We start from the raw sequence: 15,405 nt of genomic DNA, 5'->3' as shown, positions 1-15,405 counted from the left end.
CATACCCAAATAAATTATTATTTGTATTATAACTATTATAAATTTTATTATTATTAATATTATAAATTTTATTATTTGTATTATAAATTTTTTGTATATAATTAAAAGCATTAATGTAAAAAATAGTATTATTGGTATTATAAATAATATTATAATTAACAGTATTAAAATTAAAAAATAGTATTATTCATGTTATAAATATTATTATTTTTACTATAATTAATAGTATTACTATTAAAAATAGTATTATTTATGTTATAAATATTGTAGAGCCCCAGGAGGCATTCCTCTACTATGTTGTTTTGTCAAGAATTATGGTTGGGGGCATTGCCTCCTCTACTATGATTTTTGTCAAGAATTACAGCTGGAGGCATTGCCTCTTCTGTTAAAAGCTATGGGGCTGGCTTGGTAGCTGGAGTCAACGCTATTGGGTCTGGCCAAAAACACTTCCAAAATAAGCCACTAGTGTTGGGTTCTGCTTCCCAGCATGGCCCAATAATGTTTGGTTTGGCTAAGTTAGACCTAAAAACACTTTAAAACGGGGCTGGGTTTGGCTGGGTAATAGGATCCAATGTCCTTAGGTCTAGTTGTGCAGCCACATCTAAGGATATTATTATTTGTATTATAAATATTATTATTTTTATTATAATTAAAAATTATTAATTTTAAAAAAATAGTATTATTCGTGTTATAAAGTAATACTATTTTTAGTATATTTAAAGGTATTAATATAACAAAAATATTATTATTTGTGTAATAAATAATATATTTGTACTATAATTAAAAGTATTAATATAAAAATAGTATTATTTGTGTTTATAAATATTATTTTTATTTTTATAATAATTAACAGTATTAATATCAAAAATATTATTACTTGTGTTATAAATAATATTATTTTTATTATAATTAATAGTATTAATATTAAAAATAGTATTATATGTGTTATAAATATCATAAGAACTTAGGTCAAATGAGTTTAATATTATTATTAATATTGTAAATATTATTATATGCATTAATATTATTAAATGTGTAAAAAAAATTATTATTATAAAAAAACATAGAATTAATTTGAAAGGTAAAATCAATTATTTTTGTTATTGTTGTTGTTAACTTGGGTCAGACATTCCCTTCTCAGACCCAAGAAACTTGGGGCTGAAAAAGAACACCTAACCTAAAGAGCTTGGGTGTAGCTAGAGCGCAGACCCAAATCTCTTGGGTCTTACACCAGACCTGACCCAAGACTTTTTGGTTTTTCTTCTGGATCCAATCTCTTAGGTCTTGCGTTAGGATCTAAGGCTAATGAGTCCTGTTTCAGGACCCAATGCTTTTGGGTCCAGCGTCAAGACTCAAGGCTAATGGGTCATGCGTCAAAAACCCAAGGTTCTTGGGTCTTAGGTTTCTAAATATAATTATTTGTATTATAAATATTATTATTTTTATTATAATTAAAAGTGTTAATATCAAAAATATTATTGTTTGTATTATAAATATTATTATTTTTATTATAATTAAAAGTATTAATATTAAAAAAAGTATTATTTGGGTTCTAATTATTATTATTTTTTAATCAATAAATAATCCATTTTAGATTTCCACTAAGTTATTTTCCACAGGTGGATACAAGGTTTTTTTACATAAAAAATAAATATTAATTATCTACTTATACTTTGTCATGGACATAAAAAATAAAAATACAGATTTTTTAAACAGATTTTTTACATTAAAAATTATAATAGTAGATAAAAAAAGCTGATATATATATATATCACTCTGTTTGCTAGGCCATCTCCAGGACAAGCTCTCCTTCCCATCCCAAAGGGGATGAACTTGCATGCACCAACTCTGCCTGCAGATTCAAATCTGTCAGGCTTGAAACTCGTGGGCTCATCCCACAGTGATGAGACACAACCCAGAGCCCCAGAGTTTCACGTTGATGAATTGTTTAATACGCTGACACAAAATTTGATGAAGCGGTGGAGAGAATAACAGGTGGCTTTAGGCATCATTTGTGGTTTTGTTTCCCTCTTTAGTGAATGAAACTCTAAGAAATTGAAATGGGAGATGATACCAAAAATTGAGTGAATCAAAACAAAAACATCATTTTTCCTTAACAAGTTAAATGATTGAATCAACATAAAAAGGGTTAGGTTTGACTAACCAACATGGCCTTTGATTATGTCATCAGTGTAGTATTCAGGCTGTTCTTCTTGCAAAGCGAGAAACCGGTTTATCATAGTGTTTCTGTCCCTGTCATCTCGATGCTCATCAACCAGTCCTTGTAAGAACACATCCATCTTCTTACTTAGTCTATCCAACTTCTTCAAGTGGCCTGTAATATCAACCCACTGCAACATTGGAATCAGATCCCCCACATTTATCATGGAAATATATGCAAACAACTCTTCCAAGATCTCCCTAAAAATCCTGGCCTCGTCGATTTCCTTAACATCTACGCCATAATACCTCTTTCCCGCAACCATTCTCATTATAATATTACTCGTCAGGTCCAAGAGCATGGATCTCAACTCTACCTTAGCATAGTTACCATGCTTGGAAACACCGTGAAGTCTACGCAGTAAGACCATGACTTCCTCTCTTCGGATGCTAAACAAGGAAGTGAGGCGTGGAGAGGAGAAGATTTCAAGAGCGTTTATGCGGCGGAGGTTGCGCCAATGGTCGCCGTATTCGACTGTGCCCATGGTGGTGTTGTTGTAGTTTAAGTACTTGCTGACCGAAAAGTGAGGACGGTTGGCCAAGACAATATCGTTCTTGGTGAAACATTCTTCCACGGCCGATGGTGAAGATATGACAACGGCAAGGCGGGAACCGAGTTTGAGAGAGAATATGGGACCGTGTTTTTCTGAGAGGGAGTGGAGTGTTCGCTGGATAGGTTGTTTGAGGAGATGGAGATGGCCTATAATTGGAAGAGCAAAAGGGCTTGGTGGGAGATTACTGATCATCTTGCCTTGATTTCTTTTCTGGAGCAAGAACTTGGTTGAAAGAACAAGAAACACAAAGCATGGAAGAAGAAGAGAGTAGCAAATGGTGAGGGGGGGTCGAAGGAATGTCTCAGAAATCAGTGTTGTTGGCTAGTATGAAGCAGAGGGATGCAAATACAGGGAATAAGATGGTTTATGAACTCCATCCTGTGATGACACTCACATCCAGTAATCCTACTTGTATGCAGGGATTATGATGGGAAAGTTACTCCTGAGGAGGTGGCAGCTGCTGCGATGTACTTGAAGGATACATCAGGCAAGGAAGGCATCCAAGAACTCATCAGCTGCTGCGATGTACTTGAAGGATGTATCATTTTGAATGTGTCTGCATGTTTCAACATTCATCACTTTCTTCTTATTAGAGGATTAATGCATTTGTTGTCTTGAGCTCAGCTCCTACATGCAAACTGGTTTTGGTTCTAAGAAGCCACATCTTATTTTTCTGAATTATAGAAGACATCTTATCATCTTTCCTCTTTTTACCATGCCACATGAAAAAATATTTCTTCGCCGCTAAAGCAAACAAGTCATACCACTTATTTACCAAGAACCTAGTCAACAGATAATTTTCTCAATCCAATTGGGTGTTTTGAGTTGCTTATGAAAATCTATCAAGGGTCAGAAAATTAACATGATGCTTTTCTTCTACCTTGTAGTTTTTCTCTGCTTCTTGTCATTTTGTTGAGCATTTGCTAAATTTAGTATTTTCTTCTTTTTTACCTTGTATAACTGATGCCTAGATCATTTTGAATCGAACAGATGGAAAGATTCTTGTGGAAGATATTGTCAAATTAGGCAGTTGGACGGAAGATGCCAAAGCAACTGAAGAGAGGGAGATGTAAAACAATTTTCCTTCAAATTCTTTCCTGCTGTTGTCTGGATAGCACCCTACCTAACGAATAGTTTATTTAACGATAAAATGGCATGCCATCTAATGTGATTAGGACCCATATCTGTTAGGGTCATATATATACAAGTAACCTTGGTTTTCCCAGCTCATTGATAAAGCTGGACATGCTTGCTAGTGCTGTAAAAGTGAATTCTGATGAATATATAAATGATATAGGTACACAGTACAGAACAAGAAATCGATATATTGGGCGTGACAGTTATATCTCGTGCCTTGGGAAATAAAATGCTCTGTGCAAGTTTATTCTTGAGATTGAGAAATCATGCTTTTGCATATGGTGTTGATCTAGTTGAATCAGGTGGATGTGTAATCAAGTTTATGATTGAGGCAAACTACATCAGCTAAATAAGATGCATTTTCAAGTTTTAAGGCCATGCATATGTAGGCTTTCACACCCTTGAATCTTTGGTTTCATGGAACTTCCTTGCAAGTTCTGCTGCAAATTCCGTAATATTCTTTTCAGAGCTTCCGCCTTCATCCACTGCTGTTTTGGCCAGTTTCATCCATTTCTCAGAGTTCCTTCTACCTCTTCTTTAGTGACAAATCCCCTTTTCATTTTCCTTCACTCTAACCCCTACATGCCAAACATCGGCAATGCACTTTGCATTTGTTGGTTAACCATTGGCACTCCTAAGCTCAACGCCTCGAGTGTTGAGTTCCACCCACAATGAGTCATGAAGCAACCAACGACGGACTTGTGAGCCAGAACCTCTAGCTGCGGGCTCCAGGTCACAAGCAGAGATTTCTTTGATGACTCCTCCACAAAGTTGCTTGGAAGTTTTTTCCTTTCCGATTCTCTGACTACCCACAGGAAGCAGCAGGCACTCCTCTTTAGGCCCCAAGCAATTTCTGCCATTTGCTCCTCTCCAAGTGCAGCCATGCTTCCAAATGACACATAAACCACTAAGCCAGTTTCCTTTGAATCTAGCCACTCATTGCACCCGTCCGGATTGGGATTGAAGAGGCTGAGACCGTACTCTTTATCGTCCTCCAGCTGCTTGTCCAAGTAAAATGATGGGATCATTGGTCCTATTGGCTTTATTGACCTTTGGCTTGCCGGCCAGTTTACCGCCTGATGGAATTCAACAAAATTTTGAGTGCCATTGAAGTAAAAGGAGCATACTTTGAAATATGGTATCGTCTTGTGAGCAAAGAAAAGAGATTGTAAGTAGGAATTTGAATCATTGCTGCTCTCGTTTATGTTGCTTTGTTTGTCAATCATTTGTTGACTGCTTGCTTGTTTGATCGCACTTATTTTCAAGTATTATTTGTCATAATACTTGAAAACTTTGTGGACTTTTGTTGAAACTCAAGGCAACTGCTGAGCCACTTTATGTGAGGTTTGCTCAATAAGTAAGCATAGAGGCCCATTCCTCCTCGTGTCTGGTCTTCTTTGTCCAGCTCTCAATTATGTACTCATAATTGACTAGAAATAGAATCACTACAAGGCTGCTGGCATGGTATCTTCATATTTACACGAAAACATTGTTTTTCATGGGCTTTTCTACCCAGTTCTCAGTAAATCAGGCCTATGTTATGTAGCGAGTCCTTTGCTAATCAGTATACTTCCATGATAGGTTTACATGGAAATAGCTTGACTCATAGCTTGATCTGGGCTAGTTTTCAAGTTGAATTGAAACGAACTTTAGCATAAATGGCTCGGTTGAATTCACACGCGATAATCTAATGATCCAAACTAGATTTGGCAATTATACTTCTCGTGCTATTATATCTAGTTCGATCTCCAGGGGGGGGGGGGATGCTAACTTTAAAAGAATATAGTATGATGGTTATTAAGAATGTTTACTATATTTTTGGATTTAAACTTTAGCAACAACGTCCAAAAAAACAATTAGATCTGTGAATATATGTATTAGGCTGGCATGGGAGTGCGATGTAAATACTACAAAAACACCTTGGATCAAAGAGGAATTCTTTAATAGCAGCTTGTTATCACATGCTTAGCAAGATTGCAAGCTACGAAAAACAAGTAGTAGATTTTTCTCAGCCTTAATTCACACCATTGAGATCAAGTAGAAGCATGAATTTCTCCTCTTTTTTTCTTGAAGTAGATAATCATATTTAGTTTATTGATAAAAAAAAAAAGATATATTTTTCTATTATTGTTATATGTTTATATTTTATTTTAAAATCAAGTATATAAAATGAAAATTTGTGAAAAAATCTTAAGATTATTCTTAGATGTAACAATGTCATGTACTTATCTTCGTTTTATATTTATATTTTTATAAAATATTTTTTATGTTTTAAAATCTATTTTTATATTCCAAGATATATATATTTAATCACATTTCTAATAATATTGATTTTTTTTTTGAAATAATAATGACAACCCTTGCAAACTTGAGTTCGTGACACTTTGATATTACGGTAAAAGTCTTTTCGGTGCGTTTTTGATTTTTGTCAAGAAGGATAGATTGGAAGTATCCATTAATTTTGTGTATTGTAATAGAATCGTCTGTTAAGCTTGGCTTAACAAAATTAATGAAGCAGAAGGAAAACAGAGAAATGAGAGAAGAAATATGACTCTTACATAATATATACTTACACGATTTATTATATTGTAAACTAACTCTAACCTAATTAATCTGCACTAACAGTTTTCCAACTTGTTGTGTAAACTACTTTGCTTTTTCTTCATAGACATGCATCAACTTGTTGTGTTCTGAACAATTTATTTGATCTTGTGGAATAAAAAAGTTTCTTCCTTGACTTTTTTAATGGATTGAAGTGATTTGCCGACAGTTTCATCATCCACTTGCACTTCATTTTCTTCGTAGACTTGTGAAGTCAAGATTCCCGAAGATCAATATCATCAATTAATTGTTGCTAATTTGGTTGAAGAAAGAAATATCTGTTAGGTTGATTTACTTTCATATTAATTATTGTTGGATTCTTAATTAATCTGAATTTTAGAGTGGTTCTAACTTCTTAATCTGAATTGATGGAAACAATTTTCTTTTTTAATTATTGTTAATACGTTGGATATGTAACCAGTGTATTTATAAACCTTTTTTCTCAATCAAACCCTTCAATTCCATAATATTTGATAAAAATAAAAATAAAAGCCCATTAATTCTCTGTGAATTATAAAGAAGTATAATTTCTGTAAGCAAACAATCATAATTTATCTTTGACATTTCAAGCAACTTGTTGTCAATCATCTTTTCATGGGCCCTACAATTATTTTCATTAGTCTATTATTTGTTGTTGTTTTTCTTCAAGCTTGTGGAACAGGGAAGTCATTTGTTCAAACAATTGATTTTTCGACAAGTCTCTTACTCTCATGATCCACTAGCACTTGTTTTTCTTCTTCGTAGACCTGTGAGCTCAAGATTCCCAATTATCCACTTCATCAATCTCTATCCCGTCAAAATGAATTTGGGGCAAGAAAACAATATCATTCAATAAATTAGAAAGTGTAAATTGTAAAACCCAACCAATAAGATAAGATATATCTTCATAGTAGTTTTTTTTTTCTAATCATATTTACTATCGCAATAATACATCATTGCAACATTTATTTTTAGATTTATTTAAATCCTAGATAATAATATATGAAAGAGAAAACAATTTACTACTTATGATCGTCATCAACTCAAGGATTATAATCTCTTCTCATAGTATAAAAATGGGACAACATTACAATTACTATAATGAAACATCATTTCTTTTTTATTATTTGTATAATATTTTTCAAAAAAAAAGTGTAAGGGAAAAAAATATAAAAAAATTACAAAATAACGAAGATAAAAACACAAAGAAATGTTTATAAATTAAATAGGCCAAATTCAAAGTGTTAAATATGCCAAGTATAAAGAGGGGGGAAATCTGACAAAAATATGTCTAAAAAACCCTATATATATATATATGTGTGTGTGTGTGTGTCATCACTACAATACCCACTACAACAAAAAAGAAAAAAAAATATTATTGTATCATTTCTATTAGAATTTACCATTTCCTTTTACTTTTTAGTACATGTATAATTTTTCTTGGATAATAAAAAGATTAAAATAATAAAAATAATTGATTTATTTTTCATTTAAAAACACCACAAACACTCCCCCAAATCATATAATAACCCAAAAAACCTCAAAATCATTTAAAAAATTGCAAATCAACAAAATTAAAATTCTTCAAATGAAGCTCAATCTCCTTTCTCAAAAGTTTTTAAATAAAACAATAATCACTATCAAACTTTCATTATCAAATAAAAACACTAAGAACGATAAGTGTCATATCTAGAAAATAGCTCAAATGATTATTATTTTTTTTCTATTTATTTTTTTTAAGCGACTTTCTTTCTTCTCTCAAATACAATAACTCAAAAATAAATAAAATAAATTTTTGAATTAAAATAAAAAATTATCATAAATTTTATGTGAGGGCAAGTAATTATTTTTCTAGTTTTACTTTTCAGTCCTCTTTTTTTTAAGTTTTGTTTTTTTCTATGATAATTTGAACCTAATTCAATTTAATTTGGTGTGAAATTAAAAGGAAAAAAAGGTTAAAATAAAACAACAAGCAAAATTAAACTGACCCATGTCTTTGCTAATATTAAAGTACTATGCTCTTCACTGTGTTTAATTTATAATTTTGTATAAGTCAAAGTCTATTCATATATTAATTGACTGAACGGTCCAAGACGACCACCACCTTGATTTTGTAATTGCTGCCAAAGTCGTAAAAGCTGCCTTCACTTTCATTGGTGGGTACCCCTTCTGTGCAGTTTTATAAAATTCAAAGTTGGCTTCCCCTTTTCTGTGGTGGGAACTCCTCTTGTAATTTCCTAATGCTTCAGTAGTAACCATGCCATAATTAATTCGTAGACTTGACCCATGATCGGTCACTTTCGTATTGAATGAGGATGGACCCTGTTTATATAAATATCCAGTTTAATTAATTGGTATGGTTAATTACTGTTTTTTATAAATAAAATTATTGAAATTAAAAAAGTTGTTAGTGTTATTTGATGATTTTTTAAAAAATTAAAATAAAATTAAAATTTTAAATTAAATATTATAAACGGAATGATTACCAAATTAAAAAAATTAAAAAAGTCATTGTTGATATTTTGTAATTGCTTTTCACTTTCGTTGGTGCGAACTCCTCATGTAATTTCCTAATGCTTCAGTAGTAACCATGCAATTATTAATTCGTCGAATTGACCCATGATCGATCCCCTTTTGTATTGAATGAGGATGGACCCAGTTTATAAAGTAGTATTGTTCTCAAGACCACATAATATATATATATATATATATATATATATATATATATATATATGCAGGCAGCGTAACAAAACAAAACCATTATTTTATTTCCCTGCAAGTTTTCTCTCGATGTTGAGTGGAATATCAAAGCACCTTTTCGGTGCATACCCAGCCCTTCTTCTTCTAGTCATCCTAGCCGGCCACCAGAGTTGCGGTGCTAGAAAGAACAGTACTGTTGACTGTGCTCCATCTTCTTGTGGCAACATCCATAATATTAGCTTCCCTTTTCGACTAAGTACCGATCCCAATAGCTGCGGCAACAAAAATTATGAACTTGCTTGTGAAAACAACCACCCAGCTTTATACTTGAAGAAGAAGACGGTAAAATATTACGTTCAGGCAATCCATTACAGCAACTTCACGATTCGACTTGTGGATGCTGATGTTCAGAAGGATGATTGCTTCTCTATCCCTCATCATTCTTTAATCATAGATCCCTTAGACAACAGTGGACTTGTGGATTATCTTCCATATAATCTTGGCATGTCCGGTTACGATATTTCGTACTTTGTAAGTTTTATTTTTATAAGTTGCCCAAAACCAATAAGTCCTCCAGATTATAGTGTGGATGCTTCTTCATGCAAAAATGGTAGTACTCTTTTTAATTCCCACAATATGGAGGGTTATTCCAGCTATGTCTTCTTTGGTTGTTCCTTGGGGGACATACCGGACTCATGCCGTGTAAATTTGATGTATGACGCGCCTTCCACTTTTCAGCCGAAAAATTGGACCAATATTTCCTGTATAGAAGTCCGCGATATTATTCTACAAGGGTTTGATCTTTCATGGTCTGGGGCCTGTTGTGATTTTCTGAAAGAGAACCCCTGCAAACTTGATGAAGCCGACATAAGAAGGTATTGCGGTACGTTACTCTCTCTCTCTCTCTCTCTCTCTCTCTCTCTCTCTCTCACACACACACACACACACGTTACCGTTTGTCTTAAGCTCTTATTAGCTCTTTCATTCATATCAGTTGCATAATTATTCTCTTAAAAGGATTTTAATTAATTTCATTAATTTAACTCTTTCTTTTATATATATATATATATACACACACATACATGTAGGATTAAGCGCTACTCCAATCCAAATTGCAATGGGTAAGTAGCTCTCTTTCACATCACATAAATTATATAAAACTGACTTTCACCTTGTAATGATAATTTAAAATATTATATACAATTTCTCAACCTTTTTAAATCAAAATGCAGAATTATTTTATATTCCCCAATAAAAAGTCATATCAATGTTACTTAGTCTCTTTATTATTTGTTTGTTTTCCTTGCAGATATTCTGGCTAATCGTATACTGAATTACTTTGGTAAGAACTTTTTTATTTATCTAAATTCTTGAACATAAAACCTAAATAAGGTTCAAGACATTTGAAAAATGGATTGGAGAGAGAGATCTTTATAAACTTTGCTATTATATAAACTCTCTAATTTTTCTACCTAAAATCTTGAAAAATTGCATGAAAGATGGTGAAAGGTCGAGTATGAAGTAAGGATATTCACTATAGATGCCTATTTCTAGCTAAGTTTAAAGTAAATTTAAGAAGTTTTGCCGTTAAAAATATATGAATTTGTTGAAATGATTAGCTCTCAGAATGATAATCCACTCTGTTAATAATGAATTCAATTCGATAATCTTTTAGTACATTTCTTCTTAATTTTGCTTTAAACTCTCCTAGTCTATTTCTAGATATCAGGTTATTTGAATACCAAAACACACTTGCATGCTCTTTCCTTTAGTTAAATTTTTGAATTATAAGATTCTGATTATTGACGCAATGTTATTTTTTCCTTGAAATGTAGTCGTCGATATATGGCAGCTAAGGAGGTATTTCCCAGGTGAGGAGTCTTTATATATTATGGTTCAATTTTGCAAAAAGAATATACTGATTAGATTTGATACATTTATCTCAAAGGCATTTTCTTTTATTTTTTTGTATACCAAAATCTTAGACACTGACAAGTGACAATACCTTTTATTCTTTTTTTTTTTTTTTTATGAATATAGCTGGCAGCTTGATATTTTATGGAAGCTCGGGTGAGTTAATTTATATTATCTTATTATAACACTTTCTAAGAAGAGTAGTATTAATAAATTTATTTGTGAATTGTGATATATGAAAACGAAACATATATATATTTCACATATTTACTTTGCTCTTTTTATGTTATTGTAGGGCCATTGGAATTCAAATTTTATAAAAACGGTGAGGATTAATTAGCTCATGCATGTCTTATTTAGGCTAAATTACAATCTTTCTCTTACAAAAATGGATGTGAAAGTTTTCTTTTATTCGGTTCAAAGGCTAAATATTTGGTGTTAGTTTAGATAATTATACTTAATTATATATTAGTTTAATTAGAAGTATCATAAAATTATTACAAAAACCATACAAAAGTTTAAAATTATTACAATTCAAAATTCCTTAATAATGTTTCTTGAAGGGATGGTTTTAAAAAAGTTTAATGCATATATATTGGGTATAAATAGAATTTTTTTTTATATATTTTATTTTCCTTATAAGAGGTTATTATAATTTAATTAAGAATCTTATGATTGCTAAAATATGATGTATAAACTACGTACATTTTCATATGATTATACATGTATTGTTTAGCGCATGAGAGCATCAAGATAGAAGTTTTTTTTGAATTTAACATAGATTCTTAGCAAGTTTATCCATATAATCTTATTTTATTCCTTATCTATTCTTGGTTATAATTATTACAATTTTAGTTTCTATCTTCAAACTTTCTTGGTTCATAGAGGAGGGGAGTGTCTAAGGCAACTATCCAAATTAAGCGACTGTCAAGAGCAAAGCCTTTATGTAATGTTGCTTGTGTTTCTTAGTTTCTATTTGTTTTCATTCCCTTCATTTATTTATTTGGCAGGAAAGTATATCTCGAAGACCATCTCTTCATATGCACTAAGCATTCTCATAATTTTGCTCATTACATTGCTCATTACACTACTTGTGTTCATCGGTAAGTGTTCTCTTTTGCTTTCTTGGAATAACTATGAACCATTAAATATATGTATATATTAAGATGAAAAATCTTTAAAAGATAATATCAATTTTAGAGATACATATTTAATGGTTTCATCCATGCATTACCTTTTGCTCATTTTCATCATTTAAATTGTTAAAAAATAAGTCTTTCAAATTTAAATTCCTGAATTCAATTCTAATTACTTATTTTCTTGCAACCGATGTCAATTTTTCCATTAAATATGGAGAAGTGTCAAAATTTTAGAAATGCAAAGTTACCAAAAATAAAAAGAAAGATAATACAAATTATAAAAAATAACAAATGGGAAACATTAGGGGAAAAAATCAAACTTAAAATCTCTAAAACTCTTAGAGACAAATTAAATACTAGATTAAAATGGAAAAAATAAATTGTAACCCTTCATTGAAATTTTAAAATGGACAATGAATGTATATTAAGATTCGAAACCATTAAGTGCGATTTTATCTCTAAGTATTGGTACTTCAATGGTTTCATCCATTATCTTTTGCATATCTAAAAAATTATCAATTAAAAATAGAAACAAATAAATTGCAAAGCATCTAGTAAAAAAAGAAAAGAAATGGAGTATTTAAAAAGTTATTAAATATTAAAAAATAAAAAATGTAAATAGAAAAGAATGACTTAACATATTTTATTTTTCTCTTTTTCTCTGTTATGAAAAAATAATATTTACAATACTCCATGGTGTTTTTTTTTCCTAATGGTTTGTCAATTTCATTTTTCAATCTAATTTTTTTATTCAAATTTATTTCAATTTTCAAAATTTGAAATTTTTTTCTAATATTTCTCAATTGTTGATTTTATAAAAAAATTTAATTATTCTTTTTTTTTAAAAAAATTATAGGTGTAAAATTCTACATTCTTGGCATGCGTTGACATTTAATGGAAGCATTGATCAAATCACAATAGAGGGATCATATTAAAAAATATATAGAGTAAAGGGACTGAACGAATAAAAAAATAATATTAAAAATATTAAGAATGGAGGTGTGAAAATACAATTATTTCATTGTTTATTAGAGCTCTGAGTTTAAAATTAGAGGATTAGGATGGAATTAAAAAAATATATTAAAGTTTGAGTACTCATTTTAATTATTGTTCTAAGAAATAAAGAGAGATATTTTATAAGTTAATGAATAAAATTACAAAATTTGAAAACAACATATATTGGCAAGAAAAACTTTATATATATATATATATATATATATATATATATATATATATATATATATATGTTTTTATGTTTTGATTTTTCCCTCAAATCAATGAAATCTCAATTAAATTTTATTTGGTGATAAGTATTTCAAATTAAAAATAAAATCAATGCTTTTGTTGATACATGTTTGAATTAAGAATCATAATTTCATTTAGAAAAAAGTTTACATGGCAATCTAATAACAAATAATATGTTTCCATAATTGATTAATGTTCTTATAATGTCTATATGCAGGGATATATCATACATTATTATTCATTTGTGGGCTTCCATGTCTCATAACCTTATTGGTCTATAAATGGCGAAGAAGGCATTTATCAATGTATTGTAAGATTGAAGAATTCTTGCAAAGTCATGATCATAATCTCACGCTTATAAGGTACTCTTACTCGGAGATTAAGAAGATAACTCACGGATTCAATGACAAGTTAGGTGAAGGAGGTTATAGTTCGGTGTACAAAGGAAAGCTTCGTAGTGGCCGTTTTGCAGCTGTAAAAATTTTACGCAAAGAAAAAGGTAATGGGCAAGAATTTATCAATGAAGTTGCAACCATTGGAAGAATTCACCATTGCAATGTGGTGCAGCTCATAGGCTTTACTGTTGAGGGCTCAAAGCGTGCCCTTATATATGAGTTCATGCCTAATGGATCTCTTGAAAAGTATATTTTTTCTAGGCAAGGTACCATACCGCTAAGCAACCAGAAAATATATGAAATTTCTCTTGGGGTGGCTCGTGGCATTGAATATCTACATCAAGGTTGTGACATGCAGATTTTGCATTTTGACATCAAGCCTCACAACATTCTTCTCGATGAAAATTTCACTCCAAAAGTCTCAGATTTCGGACTTGCAAAATTGTATCCAACTAATAATAGCATTGTGTCCCTTACTATGGCTAGAGGAACGATAGGATACATGGCTCCTGAGTTATTTTACAAAAGTATCGGAGGCGTCTCTTACAAAGCTGATGTCTATAGTTTTGGGATGTTGTTGATGGAAATGGTTGGTAGAAGAAAAAATCTGAATGCATTGGCAGATCATTCAAGTCAGATGTACTTCCCTTCATGGGTTTATGACCAGGTTAATGAAGGAAAGGATATACTTGAAGATCAAGCGACAGAGCAGGAAAAGAACACAATAAAAAAGATGACTATAGTGGCATTATGGTGCATACAATTGAAGCCTATTGATCGTCCATCGATGCATAGAGTTGTACAGATGCTTGAAGCAGATATTAAATCTTTACAAATGCCTCCTAAGCCTTTTCTCGTTCCACAACAGACATCAAATGATGATAGGATCAATATGGCTAATCCAACAAGTTTAAGAGATTCGTCGAATGTTTGTAGCGTTGATTCTTCATATCAATTTGGTCGTTGATAGAAATACACTTATATGCTTATATGTTTGTTTATTTAAGTAATATGTTAATTTTGTATGCCTTAACTATCTGAATTTTGATGATAGTCGTGTTTGTTGTCGCACGCGTGCAGCGTCGCGGAGATCACCCACCCCCCCCATCATCGGATGTGGTAAGTCTATATATTATGAAAAATATGGTGAGACAAGGAATTCTTTGTCTCTTAGTGGTCAAAAATGAAGTGGAAGTCGCCACCTAGTATTTTGGTCACTAGGAACCCTAACTGGTCTCAGAGATTGGGTACGGAGACTGGTTGCATAAAGGAAAGGTATTAGCACCCCAAATATGTCCTACCTAAGGTAAGCTGCATTGTTTTATTGTCTAAAAAATTCTAAGGTCTTATCATGTTGGTCCGTCTAGGGTTCAAGGAAAGCCCTCCTCAATAAGGAGGATCTTATCTTATGGGGTAAAAATCTAACCGGTCTAATGTCTATAAAGGATTATCTTTTTAATATCGGGAATACATTTTACGTATAAATTCGTAGTCCAAGACATTAAAACAAAACAAAATATT

General features: G+C 31.4%; 2 protein-coding genes across 3 annotated transcripts; one reads left to right on the top strand and one right to left on the bottom strand.

The window, feature by feature from the left end:
• Positions 1–2,159: 2,159 nt before the first annotated feature.
• Positions 2,160–4,939, bottom strand: LOC118035408 (cytochrome P450 81E8). The gene is made up of 3 exons (XM_035040964.2): positions 4,516–4,939; positions 4,311–4,441; positions 2,160–2,984 (listed from the first exon to the last, which is right to left on the bottom strand). Exons 1-3 carry the CDS (start codon positions 4,937–4,939, stop codon positions 2,160–2,162), a joined length of 1,380 nt encoding a protein of 459 aa, XP_034896855.2.
• A 4,282-nt stretch (positions 4,940–9,221) lies between these two features.
• On the top strand, positions 9,222–14,870 carry LOC118035433 (LEAF RUST 10 DISEASE-RESISTANCE LOCUS RECEPTOR-LIKE PROTEIN KINASE-like 2.4). Of its 2 annotated transcripts, XM_073408026.1 has the most exons (8): positions 9,222–10,074; positions 10,280–10,312; positions 10,501–10,533; positions 11,027–11,062; positions 11,232–11,261; positions 11,401–11,430; positions 12,116–12,208; positions 13,707–14,870. In XM_073408026.1, the coding sequence occupies exons 1-8, from the start codon at positions 9,282–9,284 to the stop codon at positions 14,849–14,851; spliced, it is 2,193 nt and encodes a 730-aa protein (XP_073264127.1). In that variant the 5' UTR covers positions 9,222–9,281; the 3' UTR covers positions 14,852–14,870. The 2 variants fall into 2 exon arrangements, with proteins under 2 accessions (XP_073264127.1, XP_034896887.2); XM_035040996.2 differs by lacking the exon at positions 10,280–10,312.
• The last annotated feature ends 535 nt before the right edge of the window (positions 14,871–15,405 follow it).

Source organism: Populus alba, chromosome 3 (genome assembly GCF_005239225.2).
Source record: "Populus alba chromosome 3, ASM523922v2, whole genome shotgun sequence".
NCBI classification, from domain to species: domain Eukaryota; kingdom Viridiplantae; phylum Streptophyta; class Magnoliopsida; order Malpighiales; family Salicaceae; genus Populus; species Populus alba.
This window is presented reverse-complemented; position numbering and strand designations above follow the sequence as displayed.

Coding starts and splice junctions, on each gene's coding strand:
- LOC118035408 (XM_035040964.2), bottom strand. CDS start 4,939: ATGATCCCATCATTTTACTTGGACAAGCAGCTGGAGGACGATAAAGAG. Junction 4,442..4,515: donor GGTTAACCAACAAATGCAAA/GTGCATTGCCGA, acceptor ACTAAAGAAGAG/GTAGAAGGAACTCTGAGAAA. Junction 2,985..4,310: donor ATGAAACCAAAGATTCAAGG/GTGTGAAAGCCT, acceptor TTCTTGCTCCAG/AAAAGAAATCAAGGCAAGAT.
- LOC118035433 (XM_073408026.1), top strand. CDS start 9,282: ATGTTGAGTGGAATATCAAAGCACCTTTTCGGTGCATACCCAGCCCTT. Junction 10,534..11,026: donor TCGTATACTGAATTACTTTG/GTAAGAACTTTT, acceptor CTTGAAATGTAG/TCGTCGATATATGGCAGCTA. Junction 12,209..13,706: donor TACACTACTTGTGTTCATCG/GTAAGTGTTCTC, acceptor GTCTATATGCAG/GGATATATCATACATTATTA.